The sequence below is a fragment of the Lutra lutra genome, chromosome 4 (genome assembly GCF_902655055.1).
Source record: "Lutra lutra chromosome 4, mLutLut1.2, whole genome shotgun sequence".
Lineage (NCBI taxonomy): Eukaryota > Metazoa > Chordata > Mammalia > Carnivora > Mustelidae > Lutra > Lutra lutra.
This window is the reverse complement of record NC_062281.1, coordinates 155,227,163-155,247,825: the sequence shown is the minus strand read 5'-3', so window position 1 is coordinate 155,247,825 and position 20,663 is coordinate 155,227,163. Positions and strand designations below refer to the sequence as shown.

Genomic DNA, 20,663 nt, shown 5'->3' with positions numbered 1-20,663 from the left:
TAAATTGTTACATATAGATAACTTGATTTTTTAGCATCTAGTATATGAAATTGGTTGAACTGAAGATGCTTGTAGTTTGAGGAGTCAGACTACTTGACATGAGGGTTTATCACTGGCTAGAGAAGTATTGATCGCTGAATAAAACATACATGCAATGAAATTCGTTTAAAATATTTAACATTCCAGTAACAAAAGTTCTTTAAAGTTACATTCAAAGATAACTTGAGGCTGTATTTCATGTAGACGTTATAAAGCAATTGAATCAACCAAGTACAGGTAAATAAAGTCTTACTGATAAAATCATTAAACATATTCCCTCTTATAACCTTTTTTATTTTACATAGTATTTCAGTGTCTTTAAAAATCTAAGAAAAATCTAAGAAAAAGTTCAGGATAATTCAAAAAGAATTGAACACCTGGAAAATTTTTATTATTCAATAACCACTTACATATATGAATACATAATCAAGACCAATATGCATGTAGTATATTTCACAGTTCTTTTTTTTTTTTTTTTTTTTAAGATTTTGCTTATTTACCTTTATTAGAGAGCGTGAGAGCAGATGGAGGAGCAGAGGGGGAGGAAAGGGGAATCTCAAGCAGACTCTGCCCTGAGCAAGGAGCCCCACATAGGGCTCGATCTCAAGACCCTGAGATCATGACCTAGCCAAATGAAAAGTCAGACCCTTAACTGACTAAGCCACCCACGTGCCCCTACTTCACATAGTTTAAAAAGCATTTGTAGGGGCGCCTGGGTGGCTCAGCGGGTTGAGCCGCTGCCTTTGGCTCAGGTCATGATCTCAGGGTCCTGGGATCAAGCCCCGCATCGGGCTCTCTGCTCAGCAGAGAACCTGCTTCCTCCTCCCTCTCTGCCTCCTTGTGATCTCTCTCTCTGTCAAATAAATAAATAAATAATCTTAAAAAAAAAAAAGGCATTTGTAAAGAAACTTCATTGTTCTGCCCTCAGAGAGAGAAGGTGCTTTACAGTCCAAGTGACAACTATTGTTTTTCTGACAACCAGGCAGCGCCCAGTTAGTGTGATGTGTAACGTAAAAATGACTGTCATCTAGTCTTGGTTGTGGGGTGTCTGCTTGAGAGCACAGCATTTCAGGGCTGGCTTCTCTGAGCACAGAGTTGTCTTCATGGTAGATGGACAGACCTGGTCCTTGGACAGCCATACAACTAGCACTACCAGGTGCCTTTGCCCCACTCAGCTCTTTAAGCTGTTACAGGGATGGCGTGGGTTTGCTGTTTGAGTGAGGAGAAACACAAGAATGGTCACAGATTCGTTAAAAATACATATTTATTTTATTTTATTTTATTTATTTATTTATTTTAAAGATTTTTATTTATTTATTTGACAGACAGAGATCACAAGTAGACGGAGAGGCAGGCAGAGAGAGAGAGAGGGAAGCAGGCTCCCTGCTGAGCAGAGAGCCCAATGCCGGACTCGATCCCAGAACCCAGAGATCATGACCTGAGCCGAAGGCAGCGGCTCAACCCACTGAGCCACCCAGGCGCCCCGCATATTTATTTTAAAAAAGAAACTTCCATTGTTGTTTCTACAGTCTTACAAATGCTTACTTAATATGTGCTCTTGTGTCCATTGGCACAGATGTGTACTGTAGTCTGAGTCTTCCAATTTAAAGAGATTATAACTCTGAAGGACAGGTTTTTTTTTTTTTTTTTTTTTTTTTTTTTTTTAACCTTCTTATAGATAAGACAGGTGCCAAGATCATAAAGAACAAATGTGTAGCTTAAGAAGTGTGGGGGTGCCTGGGTGACTCGTCATTTGGGCATCTGCCTTTGGCTTGGGTCATGGTCCCAGGGTCCTGGGATGGAGCCCTGCATCAGGCTCCCTGCTCAGCAGGGAGTTTGCTTCTTCTTCTGTCTCTGCTGCTTGTTCTTGCACACACACTCTCTCTCTCCTCATAAAGGAAGGAAGGAAGGAAGGAAGAGAGAGAGAGAGAGAAAGAAAAGAAGGAAGGAAGGAAGAAAAAGTGCAAATAAGGGGGGCACCTTGGTGGCTCAGTTGGTTAAACATATGACTTGATTTCTGCTCAGGTCATGATCTCAGGGTTGTGAGATCGAGTCCTATGTTGGGCTCTGTCCAGGTGTGGAGCCTGCTTAAGACTTTCTCCCTCTTCTTCAGTCTCCCCCCCGCCCCTGCAAAGAAAAGAAATACAAATAAAGTGAACACACTTGAAGCCATTACTCAGGTTAATAAATAGAACTTTCAGCTACCCTGAAGTTTCTCTGTGCCCCATCTTGATCATAGCTCTCTCCTTCTCCATAAAAGTAACCTCTATTCTATCTTTAATAATAATAATATCGGGGCACCTGAGTGGCTCAGTCATTGGGCATCTGACTTCCGCTTGGGTCATGATCCCAGGGTCCTAGGATCGAGTCCCACCTCAGGCTCCCTGCTCGGCGGGAAGCTTGCTTCTCCCTTTCCCACTCCCCCGGCTCTGTTCCCTCTCTCGCTGTGTCTCTCTCTGTCAAATAAATATAAAATCTTAAAAAAAAAAAATATCCTTATTTTTAATAGTTTTATGACCTGTTTATCTCTAGGCATTTAGTTAATCTTGTTCATTTTTTAAAATTATATGTCTTTGAGGGATATCTGGGTGGCTCAGTCAGTTAAGAGTCTGCCTTTGGCTCAGTTCATGATCCCAGGGTCCTGGGATTGGGTTCTATATTGGGCTCCTTGCTCAGCAGGGAGCCTGCTTCTTCTTCTGCCTGCTGCTCTCCCTGTGTGTGTGCTCGCTGGCTCGCTCTCCCCACCTCCACCCTGACAAATAAATAAAATCTTAAAAAAAAAAAAAAAACTAAAAAAAAAAACAAAATTATATGTCTTTTGAATACCTTTATTTTACAGATTCCTTCTCCCTTCCTTTCTTTTCCTTATAATTTGTCTGTTAAAAGATCCAACCTTTTGGACTTGTAGACTTTGTCTCAGTCTGGATATTCTTTTTTTTTTTTTTTAAGATTTTATTTATTTATTTATTTGACAGAGAGAGATCGCAAGTAGACAGAGAGGCAAGCAGAGAGAGAGAGGAGGAAGCAGGCTTCCTGCTGAGCAGAGAGCCCGATGCGGGACTCGATCCCAGGACCCTGAGATCATGACCTGAGCCGAAGGCAGCGGCTTAACCCACTGAGCCACCCAGGCGCCCCAGTCTGGATATTCTTTATTAATAATAATAATTATATTAAATAATATCATCATTATCATTATTATTAAAGTCATCTCTACACCCAGTGTGGAGCTTGAACTTACAATCCCGAGATCAAGAGTGGCATGCTCTACCAGCTGAGCCAGCCAGGGGCCCCTGGATATTCCTGACTGTATACTCATGGTGCCTATTTCTGTGTTGTTGTATTTTTTTGCAAATTAGTAGCTAGATTTGGAGGCTTAATCAGACTCAAGTTTGATCCCTTGGGCAGGAGTCTTAGGTATTGTGTTCTTTCAGTAAGGAAGTATATAATATATGGTTTTGTTTTGTTTTGTTTCATTTTTCTATGATGTTAGTGGTTGTTGACACTAGTTCCATTAATTCATTGGGGATCAGTGGTGATATTCCAATCATTTATTTTTCACTTTTCAGTTGGAATACTTTTATAAAAAGTCACTTTCCATTATATGCATTTGGTTACTCAATACTGTGTGAACCACAGTTTAAGATATATGTATGAATCTATATAAATGGGGCATTCCTTAGACCTAATTTTGAACAGAATCTATCTATCTGTTTATCTATCTGTTTATTTACTTTTAAGTAAACACTACACCCAGGGGTGCCTAGGTGGATCATTTGGTTGTTAAGCGGCTGCCTTTGGCTCAGGTCATAACCCAGTGTCCTAGGATCGAGCCCCACATCAGTCTTCCAGCTCAAAGGGAAGTCTCCTTCTCCCTCTCCCTCTGTCCCTCCCCTCCCAACTTGTGCTCGTGTAGGAGCACACACTCTCTTTATCTCTCTCTCAAATAAATAAAATCTTTAAAAAAAATTAAATACTACACCCAATATGAGGCTTAAACTCACAATCTCAAGAGTCTCATGCTCTATTTTTTTTCTTTTTTTAAAGATTTTATTTATTTGACAGAGATCATAAGTGGGCAGAGAGGCACGCAGAGAGAGAGATGGGGGAAGCAGGCTCCCCGCTGAGCAGAGAGCCCAATGCGGGGCTCAATGTGGGGCTCAATCCCAGAACCCTGGGATCATTACCTGAGCTGAAGACAGAGGCTTTAACCCAACTGAGCCAACCAGATGCCCTTGAACAGAATCTCTTGGTGCTGAATGGGAGCTAGATAAATCTGGGGGAATTAATTAACACAGTTATTTGATGAATACTTATTGAGCACTTATTCTGAACCATACATAATGCTAATTATTGGGATACAGTGGTGAATGGGTCAGTTGAATGGAGGGATTATGGTAATGGTTATGAAGGAGATGTTTCATGGGGACCTGATTTAGATTGGTGGGTCAGGGAAGGGCTCTCCAAAGAAGTGTCATTTAACTTGAATAGGAAAGGATGAGAAGGATGAGTAGAAATTAGTCAAAGAAAGGAAGATTTCAGTAAGCAAGTTATATATATATAATGGCCTTTTGCTGGGAAAGAGCTTGGCTTATTGAAAGATCAGGGGAAAAGTGTAGCTTTAACATGAGTTAAGGGAAATTAAGGAATTACCTTAAGAGACAGATTTACTTAAGATTTACTTTAGGTGCAGTATAGAGAATGTTAACCATCGGCTTATCGTAGGGTCTAAGCCTATCTAACATACATCTCTTTAGCATATGTACACCTTCATAGGATGACTCTTCTGAGTGGGTTGAAAAGTAGTCATTTGCATTTGTTTCAAGACTTACATAGCTATACCAGATTCCATCTATACAAATGATGTTTGGCTAGAGAAAGTTAGAGGGTTGAAGAAATCCTAAAAGCTAATCTTATGGCTATGTTCAAAGGTGTCTGGAGAAGCCAATGAAACTCAGATTGCAGAAGCATTGAAGCGGTACAGCGAACGGGCATTCTTTGTCCGGGAAGCTCTATTTCACCTTTTTAGCCTGACTCATGTAATGGAAAAAACAAAGCCAGAAATTTTAAAGGTAAGATTAAGAAACTGGATATGAAAACTTTGAAATTATCTCCGTGGATACAGATGATGGCTTTGTGAAGAAAATCGGTGAAAATTTGCATTTAGTCTTTGATTTTTTTTTTTTTTTTTTGGTAATGGGTTTGAGGATGTATGATTTCAGTTGTTAGCCATAAATGAGAGAGAAGATAGTTGCATAGTGTTATTGAAGTTAAATACCTTCCACTTAATATTTAACTACCTAAAACCAGTGACCACTGTGATGTTTTTCACCATCTGCAGTAGAAAATGAAAGTATATGACTGGAATCACAACACTGCATTGTATTGCTTCCATATAGACTTTTTAAAGATAAATAATATTGGTATTCCATAAGGCACCTTCCCATGCACTTTTAAGCACCTGTGCTTTCATAATTAACTCATGATATTTCCCAATTAAAATCTTTTAACCAAGACAGCTATTGAAGAGCAAGAAAGGAAGATTGTTAATTTTGTTGATTGTTTAGGGCCATGTTTATCACATTGTGTCCTTTGTCCACCAGAAGTCTGGAATGTTATTTATTTTTAAAAGCATATTTGTGAACCCCACCCTAGGAAATTTAGATTCAATAGGGCTAGATGAGGTACAAGAATCTGCATTTTAATAATTCCCCAAGATAATCCTAATATTTGAAATCATTTGAAATCAGTGAGTGTAGGACTATATTATATTTGATGCCTCATTTAGTGGGTACAACAATCTTACAGATTGTGTAACTACAGGTCTATGAGGTTAAGTAACAGTAAGTTAGTAGCAGAGAGAAATGACCTAACCACCCCATTATCTTAAATTTTCAGAATAGGGTGCTTGGATAGGAACCAATAACATTTCAGTCCCTGAGATGTTACCCCCAGCACGGCCACCCCTCCATATATACCAGAGGATATTGGCACTTGGTATATGAATTACCCATTTTGGTTTTGGTTACTGTGAACCTGAGCAACAAAGAACCTCTAGTCCTGATCTGAAATATTTACTCATTCATTCATTCAGAGAATGGTACAGAGAGAAATGAAAGAATATAGAAAATTCTTTTAAGGGATTCAGTTCCAAAGGAGAGCAAAGAAAAAAGATGGTAGTTGGCTGAGGAACTTTTTTTTTTAAGATTTTTTTTTTTTTTTTTTTTTTTTAATTTATTTGACAGACAGAGATCACAAGTAGGTGGAGAGGCAGGCAGAGAGAGAGGAGGAAGCAGGCTCCCCGCCAAGCAGAGAGCCCAATGCGGGGCTCGATCCCAGGATCCCGGGATCATGACCCGAGCTGAGAGCAGAGGCTTTAACCCACTGAGCCACTCGGGCGCCCCAGGAACTATTTTTTTTTTCTTTTTTAAGATTGGAGAAAAAAACCAGCTTTTTTATATGCTGATATGAATGATTCAGTACAGAATAAAAACTTGATATAGGAGATAGAAGAACAGCTGAAGCAATGTCCTTGAGTAGACAAAAAACAAAAGATATAACATGTAAATGGAGGGATTACCTTCAGAGAGGAACCCAAAAAGATCATTTATGGTAATAGGAACACAGCATATGCATGTTTATGTACTGGCAAGGGGGATACATGTGGTAGTGAGAATCTGAAATTCTTTTCTGAATGTTTCCATTTTCTCCGTGTAATTGGAAGCGAGGTTCTTTAGCTGATAGTGAGGATTGGGAGGATTTGTTGGGGTTTGAGGAGAGAGGAAAAGATGAGAAATAGTTATGTAGGCCAGAAGGAAGCGAATGGATTTTATTGTACTATGACTTTAGCAGTGTTCGTAAGAAACTGAATGTTGGAATTTGAAAGTGAAAAGTTTGCCTCTGGTTTACTCTAAACTCAGTAAGAATTTATTTAGTGCTTAGAATATAAAAGGCACTGTACTAGGTCTGGATGAGTTATGTGAATAGAAAAGATTCATTAGCCCTACAGAAAAATTCCTGGACATGAACAACTTGATACCTTCCTGGACCAGGTGGGTGAGAACTACGTGTTGATAAGTGATTGCTATGCCCTAGGCTCTTTGCACATGAGGATAAAAAAGATAACTTAAGACTGCTTAGAAATTGTTATAGATCAACAAAGTAATGTTGCTATGTTAAGAGGGCTTATATTAATAGCATGAATAAAGAGAACTAATTTTTTTTCTAGCTTGTGGTTACTGGGATGAGAAACCACCCTATGAATTTGCCAGTACAACTTGCAGCAAGCGCCTGTGTGTTTAACTTAACTAAGCAGGATCTTGCTGCAGGAATGCCTGTTCGACTCCTGGCTGATGTGACCCATTTGCTGCTCAAAGCCATGGAACATTTTCCCAATCACCAGCAGGTAAGCATGTGGGAATTCCTATTCAAATAGTCCTTTTAGTGTCCCCCACCCATCTCCTACCTCCATAGAGTTCAATTTAGTAGACCAAATCTGGAAATTCAAATGCCTTTGCAGCCTACAAAGTAATAAATTTATGGTATGATTGAGTATAGGAAAGCAGAGAAGTAGAAGACTAAAGAGTACATTCCCTGCCAGAAAGTATTTAAATCCAAATATTGAGGGAAATAGTGCAAACCATAAAAAACTCATCTTCCACCTCAATCTTGACTTTGGATAATTTCAGCAAATATCCCATAACACATCTCTTCTGGGCCAGGCACTATCAAGTACTGGCATGCAGAAATGAGTAAGACATGGGTTTTCTACTTCTAGCCATATGGTAGGTATATAACCTATCCTATTGTCAGGATGAAAACTGAAAATATAAAAATTATGTTTTTCATTCTTAAAACATAGCAGCTAGTTGGCAACTTAGTAAAAAATACTCATAAGCCAAAAATCAAGTAAAAATGTCAATCCAGGGGTGCCTGGATGGCTCAGTCAGTTGAGCATCTATCTGCCTTCAGCTCAGGTCATGATCCTGGAGTCCAGGGATCAGCCCTGCGTTGGGCTCCCTGCTCAGCCGGGAGCCTCTTCTCCCTCTGTCCCTCCCCATGCTTGTGCTTTCTCTCTCTCAAATAAATAAAATCTTTTAAAAAATGGCAATCCAGATTGGTGATTGGATCAGTAAAGCCTCATTGAGGACAGTTACCAAATTGGATAAGCTTTAAGCTTTGTTTTTTTGGTTTTTGGTTTTTTCCAGATTTATTTATTTACTTTAGGGAATGAGCACACATGCGTGCAAGCATGGGGAGGAACAGAGGGAGAAGGAGAGAATCCTCAAGCAGACTCTCCACTGACAGAGCCCATTGTGGGACTCAGTCCCAGGACCCTGAGATTTTGACCTGAGCTGAAATCAAGAGCTGGCCACTTAACCAACTGGGCCACCCAGGCACCCCTAGGCTTTGGTTTTTATGGCCTCTGGAAGCCAGGTGGTTAGAGGACAAAGAAGGACCCACCCAAAGGCCACCAGAAGGAAGGGAGATTAGTTGATATTAATTCTATTTATTATCCTACCTCATCTCATGGAAAAGACAAAGAATATGCACAAGTGAACTCACCTGGGTTCTGTGGAAGTCAATCTTTCAAAAGCAGGGAGGCAGAACAAAAGTTGTAAGAAATCATTGGTGTTTCATCAGTGATCTTCCTTTTTTTGTAGAGGCTACACTTAGTTAAAAAATAACAAAGCAATATTTTATTCAGGAATTTCTTTCTCCCTTTGGTTCTTTAGTTACAGAAGAATTGCCTCCTTTCACTTTGCAGTGACCGGATCCTTCAAGATGTTCCATTCAACAGGCAAGTGTTAGCCCTAGAACTTAAAATGGGCCAAAACGGAATTTTAGAACTCTGTCTTGGGTCATTTCTTGCCAGTTGGCATATCCTTTGTGTATAGTTAATCAAGTGAATGGGATTCTGCATTATCCTATAGAATGCTAACTCTACTTTCTCTGATGTAGTGCTTTGACATTCCTGTTAGCAGATTGGCCTCTGTTTTCATAGTCCTTTGCTTAAAAATTTATATTATGGTTTTTAGAATATTCATACAATATTGTAGGCTGAAGAAACTGAGGCATGTAGACTCAGTGTCTTGCCCATGATTTTGTGTCTAGTAACTGCAAGGCTAGAAAGACTCAAGTCTTCTAGTTTTAGGTCATGTTCTTTTCTCTGTATCATACCTCTTATTATTATTATTTGATGCTGAATTCAAGAAGAAACTTTTTAAATAGAGGTTAAGGGAGGTTATATAGCTGGATTCAAGTAACTTACAAAGTGTTTTCCCTTGTTTTCTAAGATGTGATTTGAGAGCTAAAAAGGATTTTTTGTCATCTTACTATTTTAAATACAATTTTTAAAGATGGTATTGAAAAAGAAAATATACTTATGATTTAATGAGAAGTATATTTCTCAAGCAGCAATTTTACTGTGATTTATTTGTGTAACAGTACTGGCACAGCTGAGGAATGAGATGTTCCATTTACTATTTCAAATAGTTTGGACAAAAATATAACTACATATATCTCATGTAGGTTACTAATTTTATTTTATAAATACTGAACATCTGTACTGATTACATGAAGTCATATGTAAGAAAGACATAGTCACTTTCCTTTTTCTTTTTTTTTTTTTTTTTTAAAACATAATCACTTTCCTAAAGAAAATTGTCAACTAATCCAGGGGTTGACAAACCTCTTTTAAAGGGCTAGCCAATAATATTTTGGGCTCATTAGCCATAGGGTCTCTGTTGCAGCTACTTAACTCTGCCATTGTACTTCCTAAAGCAGTTGAAGATGATACATAAACAAATGGTTTTACTATGTTCCAATAAAACTTCAGAAAATAGCCAGCTGGACCTATGGCTATAAAATCACTATATGTAGGCTATCGTTTACTTACCTCTGATCTAGCCAATACACTGCTAGATTTGAGCTTCTTTGTGGTCAGAGACTGTGATTGGTTAATCTCTTTGTCTCTAGTGCTTAAGTGGATGTTTGATGGATGAATGAATGCAAAATGAGTATGACAGAAGACAGAATTTTTCATAGAAGAAGATGACAGAATGCATTGGGCCCCCCAACGAGGAGGGAAAGATTTCATCTGATTGGTGATCATTAAAGATTTCATGTTAGTGATGGCATTTGAGATAATAAAGATAATTGATGGCATTTGAGATAAAAAGATAATGACTAACCTGTATAAAGCAATTCCTGTTGCCAAGCACTGTGCTGAGTGTTTTACATATGCTTATTCAGCCCATAAAAAAGTCCTGTGAAATTGTTATTCTTATAATTTTCATTTTATAGATGAAGAAACAGAGGCACAGAGAGGTTTAGTAACTTTCTCAAGGTGATAAGATAGCAGGTAGCAGAATTTAGATTTAAATCCAGAATGACTTCAGAACCTCTACTTTTTACATCCATGCTATATTGCTTTGAAGATGAGAGAAGGTTGGATTGATTGTTTTATGTCATGGGAACTGCACAAATACAGGTACAGAGGAAGTTAGTAATAATATTAGAAAAAATAACCTTTATCAAAAGCTTGGTTGTGCTAAGTTCTGTACTAAGTCTTAAGTTTTATGTGTAATATTATTTAATCCTCACAACAATCCTATTGAATAGATCTTATTATTTTACAGATGAGAAAATTGAAGTTCAGAAAGATTAAGGAAATTGCCCCAGGTTCCCAAAGTTAGTAAGTGGTAGAAGTAATATTTGAAACCGGGCTGACTCCAGAATGTGTGATTTTCTTAACAACTTTCCTGCATTGCTTCATGTGATAAAATAATATATTTTATTATTATCAGCAACATTAGGTAGAACTAGAATTTAAACTCCAAAATACAAGAAGCATCAGAATCTGTGCTCTTAACTATAAGGCTATCTTAATCGCAGTTGTGGGCATGTTTGGGGACTAATGAGCAGTCCATTTTGCAATAAGCATTGGGTAGGCAGGAAAAAAGATTTGAAAGTATGGGCCCATTGTTAGAGTCCAGAAATATTGTGAGTACAGGAATTATATCATACCTAAGTTCTCTGACAGATTTATGTATTACCAATATGTAGGCACAAATTGAAGGGAAAACAATGGAGGCATAATGGCCCATTAGAAATCTACTGTAAAAGAATCCAAGATGGCCTTGGGAATAGAAAGGAGGTAACAGTGAATTTGAAGGAATTCGCAGAGGAGTAATTTTATCTATATAATTCAGACAACATGTATTAAACATCCATGTGTGAAGCGTGTGAAGCTCTGTATTGGGTTCTTGGTATAAAGGGCTGAATAGTTTACAGTCCTTTACCTCAAGGAACTAATGGGCCAATGGAGGATTCATGTGAGGCTGCAGATAATCACTCTGACAGAGTTATAAACAAATGGTTGTTTTGTTACAACTCCGATAGAGTTACAAACAGATACTAAGGAGCAGTAATAAAGCAGTGATAAACGTGTCAAGGAAAACTCAGCACAAGTGATATTTGAGCCAGGTCTTGAAAGATGAAATTATAGGTATATTCCTTGGTGTCATCCTGATTTCTCTCCTTATGTCACACCCCACATTCAGTCCTTTGACAAATCCAGCTATTTTCCAAATATATCATGAATTCAACCATTTCTCATCACTTCCATTTCTACCTCTTGGACTAGACTAAAAGTGATTTCTCTCCAAAATTATTATGGTAGCCTCTGAACTGCTCTCTTTGCTTCTTTATTTGCCTGTTGAAGTTTATTTTAAACTCAGCTAATAGAATAATCCTATTAAAAACATAAGTCAGTTCATGTCGTACCTCTCCTCAGAATCTTTCTGTGGTTTCCTGTCTCACTCCGGAGTAAAAGCTAATTCTTTACAAAGACCTTATGATCTGGCACTCCTGTTACCTCTGACCTCTTGTCTCAGTACTACTCTTGTTCTCACTGCTCTAGCTCTCACTGGCTTCGATGGTATCTCTCAAAACCTCCAGGCATATTCCCAATGCAAGGTCGTTGTGTCTCCTACCCTCTGCCTAGGATGCTTTTCCCCTAGATATCCACACAGCCAGCTTTCTTACTTCCTCAAAAGTTTCAGTGAGGCCTTTCCTAATAGCCTTACCTAAATCAACATTTCATATCCTCCCTTTACCTGCTTAATTTTTTTTTCTCTATAGTACATGTCACATATTTTACTTACCTATTTATCATCTATCTTCCACACTACAGTGTAAGCTCTATGAGAGTAGAGATATTTTTCTATTTTGTTTACTACTCTGTCTCCAGCACCAGGAACAGTATCTGGCACAAACCAGGGGCTCAGTAAATGCTTGTGAATGAATAAATGAATATTTCTGTTGTGCTAGATGCTGTAAGGACCCAGAAAATAGTACAGTGTAGAAATTACTACAGGATAGAAATTGTTATAATTCTAGAAGATAAATATCAGATGGTTTTGGTCATATTTCCCAAACTCTTGTTTCTTTACAAAGTGTTGTTAGAATTAACAGCTAAAAAAAAAATTTAAAAATTAAAAAAAAAAAAAAAAAAAGAACAGCTAGGCACCATTTCCAGAACACTCAAGTATAATTATTCTGTTATCAGTTAAGAAGAATTTTCCCATTCTTTCTCACCTACCTGAATTGTAGCATCATTTCCCAGCTAGAGCTCTGAAACTGCCTGCACCTCCAAAATTCATTCATGGAAAACCCTTTGTGTGTTTTCAGGTTTGAAGCAGCCAAGCTTGTCATGCAGTGGCTGTGCAACCATGAGGATCAAAACATGCAAAGAATGGCTGTTGCTATCATTTCCATCCTGGCTGCCAAGGTATCTGAACTCCCATTATTGAACAGTTTTCTGTAGGAAGCTGTTTCCCGTTGCAGTTACTATTTTCTCCAAAATCTGTGTGCCAGAAAATTTAGTAAGTCGCTTTGCCAGCCTGTTTATTCAGGCTACATTCAGTATTGCAGAATTCCATGTTGAGCAGAGATTTTAGTCTGACCTTTGGAGCCTGTTGCCGTGAATGATATTAAACTCACACTAGTGAGTTTTTGGACTGACTTACTTTGTCTTCTGCTTGCTTGCAGCTTTCAACAGAACAAACTGCGCAGCTTGGTGCTGAGCTCTTCATTGTCAGGGTAAGTCTATTATCTCCTCTGTGCAGACCACTAGATAGTCTTCATTTTCAGGCAGTGTTGTGTATCTTCTGATATTTTATATTTCAAAACATTTTTGTTACTTCTAACTGGATGTATTCATTTATTTTTAATAGAAGCAGCTTTATTCCTCAACAGAGATGGAAAGAGCCCTGAACTAGGAGTCAGATGATCTAGGATCTAACTGTAAACTCAGTTTGTGAACTTAGATTTTGCGAACCATTGGAGCCTAAATAAACCTTAAGATCGTATCTAGACCTAAAATTCTATTATTTTGTTATTTATGAAGAAAATGTAGAGACCTTTGTGCTAGATGCTTTGGGGGAAAAGATAATTTAAATAACAGACAAATGATTTTGATTTCTCAGTTAAGGAGATGATACAATGAATAGCGACAAGTTAAAAAGCTTTAAAGAGAGTAAATATAAACAGTGTCCTAGGGAGGACTGGAGGGAAAAGTCTGCTCTTTCCTTTTCTTGCTACAATCCTGGCTTGAGGTATTTAAACAATAATGGTAGATGGAAAAGTCAAATGAAAGACTCTCCTTTTTTTTTTCTTTTTAAGATTTTATTTTTAAGTAATCTCTACACCCAGCACGGGGCTGGGTGTAGAAAGTCACACTTTCCACCGACTGAGCCAGCCAGGTACTCCAAAAAGCTCTCTTTTTCTGTGATTTACGTATTATGTATGTAATGAGAAAGTCATTCCTTTGATAAATATATGTAGAGAACTTATCATGTACCTAGCTCCTTGCTAGATGTTAGGGATTCACATTGAATTATATCTATAATTTCTGTCCATAAGAAGTACTAGAGAAAATAGCTATGTAGACGTGGTTGTAATACAGTCTAATACATGTAATAATAGCAATAGGAATGAAAAGAGTAATATAAAGAAAGGAGAAAGCTGTGATGGTATAATAGAGTAGGAATTCTGGAGTTGACACATCTGGGTTTATTCCCAGTTCTGTCACTTAACTAGCTTGGGCCATCACATAAATTTACTTAGAGGTGATGAACTACTTTGTACAGTTACTATGAAGATTAAATGAAAAGGAAAATAAGATTAATTTAAGGGGAGGCGCCTGGCTGGCTCAGTTGGTAGAGCATTTAATGCTTGATCTCGGGTCGTGAGTTCAAGCCCCACATTGGGCATGGAACTTACTTTAAAAAAAAAATTTTTTTTTATTTGAAGTAATATATGCTAAGTGCTTTGTGCAAAATAAATACATGTTAGATAAGAAGGGATGCTGATTTTATTTATTTTTTACTATTTTCAGGGATGACACTTTAGTTTTAAATATGGCCTTTCATTGTTATACATGTGTTTCAGTAGTTTTGGTTGGAGATATATTCAAAGATTTTAAGGAAGTAATTCACTTATATGCTTTGGGGGAAAATTAAACTTAGTTTAAGCAGGAATTAGTAGCAGTAGTAGTGGTAGTAGTGATGATGACTAGCCTTTATTTAATCTCTTGATTATCACCCACAATTTACAGATTGAGGAAACAAAGGAATAAATTGCCAAACAAGGTTACACAGATGCAGATTCTAGTGCCACGTTCTTAGCTACTTAATGTTTATTAATTCCCCTGAGATGTTTTTACTTCTAAAAAATTTTTTTCCTGAACTGCGTGTAACTTTAGATGTTTTCTTGTATCTGTTTGAGCAGAGCTCCCTTTTACCCCCAAAACTATAATCAAAAAATGGAATTATGGATGCCTTATCTAAGTCTCAAAACATTTATCTTTAAGACTTAAATTTCTTGGGTTATGGCTATGACAGAAATAATTTACAAATGGAATTTCAAAGCTATTATCTTATTCAATTCCAGTATAGACTTTGATTCTCTTACTATTGTATGTAATTTGTTTGTTCTTTTTTTCCTTAAGGAAGACTTGGAATTCGATAGAATTAGGTCTTCCAATTCTTATTTTCTCTTACTAAGTTGACTATGATCAAATTACTTAATATTTCTCAGGCTACATTTCCTCTCCTGAATAACAATACTATAATATAGGATATAATTTGCTAATACTTAATAAATATTAGCTTCCTTTCCCCTTCTCCACCTCTACTTTTCTTATCCCAGGATCTAAATGTTGTGACTAATTGGGTAAGATAGTTTTCCTAAGCTTTAAATGGTTTGCTTTTTATTTTATTTACAGGGTACTAGATTATAGGTATCATCAGAATAATAAAATATTTTTGAAGATCCTATACTTTTTTTTGTTGAAGGAAAAAGCCTGACCAAAGAAGATGTTTGTTGTACTTTTAAAAAACTTTTATAGGAAATGTTTTAAGCCACGAGACCAATCTTCATGACTTGTGATTACCACCACTAATTACAATAACAGTTTTGTGATGAGAAATTCATTCTATTATCTTTCTTTCAGCAACTTCTTCAAATAGTGAAGCAGAAAACCAATCAAAATTCAGTGGACACTACTTTGAAGTTTACTTTGAGTGCACTTTGGAACCTCACAGATGAATCTCCAACCACTTGCAGACATTTTATTGAAAACCAAGGGTTAGAACTCTTCATGCGGGTTCTAGAGGTTAGAATGGGAATTTAGCCTATAGTTTTGACATTGATTGATTTTAAGTATTCATTTATTATATTTAGTTATTTAGGTAGTTACAGGTTTCTCTTTCTTTTTACAGTCTTTCCCAACTGAGTCATCCATTCAACAGAAAGTCCTAGGACTTTTGGTAAGATAAAAACATATAAACATTTCCTGCTAAATTCCAAGCTGTAATCAGTTATTTTCCTTCTGAGGTAGTACGTTGAAAAATGCTTCTCAGGGTGCCTGGGTGGCACGGCTGGTTAAGTGACTGACTCTTGATTTCTTGGTTTCCACTCAGGTTATGATCTCAGGGTTGCAAGATTGAACCTCACGTAGATTTCCATGCTCAGCTCAGAGTCTGCTTAGGTTTCTTTTCTCCCTCTCCCTTTGCCCCTTGTGTTCTCCGCCATCCTGCCCTGGCACACTCTCTCTCAAATAAATAAATCTCAAAAAAAAAAAAAAAAGAAAAAATTTTTCTGTGTTTGTAAACACCTAATGACATTAGAAAATATATACAATATAATAAAGTGAGAAAAGCAGGCTATAAACAATGTATATATATTAAGATTTTCACCACATCAGGGGCACCTGGGTGGTTCAGTTGTTACGCGTCTGCCTTGGGCTCAGGTTGAGCCCTGCATCGGGGTCCCTGCAAAGGGCTCCCTGCTCATCAGGAAGCCTGCTTCTCCCTCTCCACTCTCCCTGCTTGTGTTCCCTTTCTCACTCTGTCTTTCTCTGTCAAATAAATAAATAAAATCTTTAAAAATAAAAGGATTTTCACCACATTAAAAGGAAAAACATAAGTTACATAATTTATTATATGTGGTTTGGTATAGTATAGAGCTTCACTGTGAGCAATTTTACTTTTATAATCAGAAAAAAAGTTTCATGAAAAAATATCACTAACTGGGGCACCTGAGTACCTCAGGTGGTTAGGCATCAGATTCTTGATTTTGGCTCAGGTCATGATCTCAGGGTTTTGGGATCAAGCTCCATGTCTGGCTCTACACTTGGCAAGGAGTCTGCTTGGGATTCTCTCTCTCCCTCTCCTTCTGGCCCTTATCCCGCTCACATGCCATCTAAATGAATAAATAAATAAATCTTTTTAAAAATGTCAGTAATGCGGGGCGCCTGGGTGGCTCAGTGGGTTAAGCCGCTGCCTTCGGCTCAGGTCATGATCCCAGGTCCTGGGTTCGAGCCCCACATCGGGCTTTCTGCTCAGCAGGGAGCCTGCTTCCTCCTCTCTCTCTCTGCCTGCCTCTCTGCTTACTTGTGATTTCTCTCTGTCAAATAAATAAATAAAATCTTTAAAAAAAAATGTCAGTAATGTAAGTGTTCTTACATGCTATGTTTGGTAATTAAATCAGTACTTAAAAGACTGCTAAACAAATTAGACATTCCCTAAATATATTAGATATAGACTAGGATTTTGAGGCAATGGTGAAGGAGCAAATGTTTATTATGTTTAATCACTGCAACAGGAGAAGTGCCTATATGGAGAAAGCTATTTTAGAGCAGACCTCTTCTCTTAAGAAATTAGATAATAGGAGGCATAGATGAGGGAGTAAAAAAAAGTTATAGATTAGTATTTGTTTTACAGATGCAGGAGTATGAGATACTAAACAATGAGATATGGTTTATTGGGAAAGGTCACATTTAAAGAAGACCTATCTGTTCACTATAGTTTTAGTTTTTTATAAAGTAGAAAATGTAAAAAGACCCAAAGGCCCCGAAATAGGGAAGTGTTAAGCAGATCATAGTTTTTGATTGTTTTATTCAGGGTTCATAGGATTATTAGATACAGAAGTTGGTTCACATCACCATAAGAAGAAAAGTAGAACTTATTTTAAATACTTAGAAAGCTTTTGTAGAGCTTTAAAAATGCTTTTCTAAGCAATTTTTTTGTGGGCAGAGAACATACCTTGATTTGAGTCCTTTGGAATTTATTGAGACCTGTGTATGGCCCACAATATGTTCTATTTTGGTAAATGTTTCATGTGCACTTGAGAAGAATGTGTATTTTGCTGTTCTTGGTATAATGTCCTATAAATGTCGGTCAGTCTAATTGGTTGTTATTGTTCAAGTATTCTTATTGATTTTCTGACTGCTTGTTCCAGCAATTACTGATAGGAGTTTTGAAATCTTCAACTATAATTGTTGATTTATCTATTTCTTCTCACAGTTATATCAGTTTTTGCTTCATGTATTTTGGAGGTCTGTTATTAGGTTCATAAGCTGTTAAAATTGTTATGCCTTCCATTTGACCCCTTCTCATTATAAAATGACTTTCTTTGGGCGCCTGGGTATCTCAGTGTGTTAAGCCTCTGCCTTCGGCTCAAGTCATGATCTTAGAGTCCTGGGATCGAACCCCGCATAGGGCTCTCTGCTCAGCAGGGAGCCTGCTTCCCCCTCTCTCTCTGCCTGCTTCTCTGACTACTTCTCTGACTTCTCTGCCTACTTCTCTACTACAGTGATCTCTCTCTGTCTGTCAAATAAATAAATAAAACCTTTAAAAAAATTTTTTTTATCATTTCCTGCCCTCAATCAGTTTCAGTTATTTCAGATAGGAGAGTAACTCTGGCCCCTTTTTACTTCATTTTGTCCAGAAGTATGTGTCCTCATCAATCTTCCATCAAATAGAATTAAAAGTGAGAAATGTGTCTTTTATATTTACCCACATATTTCTCATACTACTCTTTACATATCTTTTAGTGTAGGTATGATAGCAATGAATTTTCACTCAGGTTTTGTTTGTATGAAAAAGAATCTTGCTTTTACTTTCAAAAGTTACATTTCTTAAGAAAAATTAAATTTCTGCTGATTATTGAGTTAAAATGGATATTTTTTTCTGTTCAATTTTTGGGTTTATAATTTTCATCAAACTTAGAAAAATTTTGGCCGTTATATCTTTAAGTACACACACGCACGGGGCGCCTGGGTGGCTCAGTGGGTTAAAGCCTCTGCCTTCGGCTCGGGTCATGATACCAGGGTCCTGAGATCGAGCTCCGCATCAGGCTCTCTGCCCGACAGGGAGCCTGCTTCCTCCTCTCTCTCTGCCTGCCTCTCTGCCTACTTGTGATCTCTTGTCTGTCAAATAAATAAATAAAATCTTAAAAAAAAAAAAGAATAAAAAAAAAGTACACACACGCACACACACATATATATACACACACTTTTTTTTTGGTACCTTCTCTCCTCTCTCTTTCTGGGATTCCAGTTATAAGTATGTGAGATTGCTTACTATTATCTCATAGGTCACAAAGTAATCTATTGGCTTTTCTCCCAAGGTTTGTTGTTGTTGTTGTTTTTATCTGCTTTTGCTTGGATGTTTCCTCTTGCTGTTTTTTAGTTCACAAGGGGTTTTTTTCCTCCAACATCTCATCTGCTGCTAATTTCACCTGGTATATTTTTCATTTCAGAGATATATATATGTGTGTGTGTGTATATGTATATATAAATACTTTTTATTTCTAGAAGTTACATTTAAATCTTTGTATAGCTTCATTTTCTCTCTTCAGGTTTATGTTTTCCTTTCATCCTGAGTCATATTTATAACATTTATAATAGCTATTTTAAGTCTTTGTATGCTAGTTCTATTATCCCTGTCATTTCTGAGTCCATTTTAGTAACTGATTTTTTTCTCTTGGTTTTAGATCATATTTTCATGACTCTTTGTATGCCTGGTAATTTTTGGTTAGATGCCAGTCATTGTGGAATTTACATTGATTTTTGCTGGATTTTATTGTTTTTCTTTAAAGAGTTTTAGATTTTGTTCTTACAGTTGAGCTACTCACAGATCAAGTTGTTCCTTTCAAAGCTTATTTATTTGCTTTATTATAGTGGCTTCAGATTAGACTTCATCCAAGGACTGATACATAATTTAGCTCCACTCCTGTGCAATACTCTGTTTATTATGTGATATCTTCACTCTGCCTGGTGGGAACGTGTACTCTTCCTAACCCTCTGTGATACGGGGATGTGTTCATGTATTGCTTTCTTTCTGGTAGTTCTTTTCCTAGCCTCATGGAGCTTCACTTTGCATCATACTCAGCCAAGCATTTAAGGGGATTCTTCTGCAGGTATATTTCTTTCTTTCTGGAGCTTTATCTTTTCTAGTACTCTGTTCTGCACATTTTTGCTTCCTTGGCCATCTTGATCACTGATCTCTGTCTCCTCAATTTAGCAAAAACTGCTGGATTCTCTTTAGGCTCCCCATACCTGCACAGCAATCCTGGAAACTACCCCATTTGAATATTTTCTCTCCGGTATAGACATTCTTGTATACCTGTTGTCCATTATCAAAAACAGTTCTCTCATATAGTTTGTCTGGTTTTCTAATAACTTCTTTATGGCAGAAAAGAATGGCCATAATTCTTTTTTTTTTTTTTTTTTAAGAACTTTATTTTTGTTTTAAGTAATCTCTACCCCCAACATGGAATTTGAACTTACAACCCCAACATTAAGAGTTGCATGCTCTCCTAACTGAGGCAGACAGGTGTCCCAAGAATGGCCATCGTTCTTTTGATGTTCTGTTTTGCTCTTTCCTTTGTTTTTTGTTTTAATAGTGGTGTCTTTGTTGGGGGGGAGGCATTTGTTTGTTTGTTTTACTTTTTTTATCTGTTACTATTTGACAGTATGAGGTTCAGAGCTATCTACTGTTGTGTTTGATTATTCTTACTTATTATGGATTGTTTTCATTGTCCATTATGATTTAGCACTGTGATGTGTCATCTTCTCTGGGGCTTTAAGTTCAAAGTGTGTCCTCAGAGGGTCTTTGTTTCTTTCTTTTTTTCTTTCTTTTCTTACTTTTGTCACTATAAAAATGCTATGTAAAAAATGTAAATAGAAGAATATGAAAAACAAAAGTAAAATGCCAAAAAAAAAAAAGTAAAATGTTTTTACTTTTTAAAAAATTTTGTTTATTCATTGAGACAGAGAA

General features: G+C 37.1%; 1 protein-coding gene across 2 annotated transcripts in view; it reads left to right on the top strand.

Moving 5' to 3' along the window:
* The window catches only part of ZYG11B (zyg-11 family member B, cell cycle regulator), a 94,065-nt gene that overhangs the window by 41,359 nt on the left and 32,043 nt on the right, over positions 1-20,663 (top strand). For both annotated transcript variants that reach the window (XR_007126616.1, XM_047725801.1), the window contains exons 4-10: positions 4,968-5,108; positions 7,265-7,441; positions 8,772-8,836; positions 12,730-12,829; positions 13,090-13,140; positions 15,554-15,715; positions 15,822-15,869. Coding sequence is in view for 1 of the 2 variants with exons in the window: in XM_047725801.1 (XP_047581757.1) it covers positions 4,968-5,108; positions 7,265-7,441; positions 8,772-8,836; positions 12,730-12,829; positions 13,090-13,140; positions 15,554-15,715; positions 15,822-15,869 (744 nt within the window). In the remaining variant the exon portion in view is untranslated. The remainder of the gene's footprint in view (positions 1-4,967; positions 5,109-7,264; positions 7,442-8,771; positions 8,837-12,729; positions 12,830-13,089; positions 13,141-15,553; positions 15,716-15,821; positions 15,870-20,663) is intronic.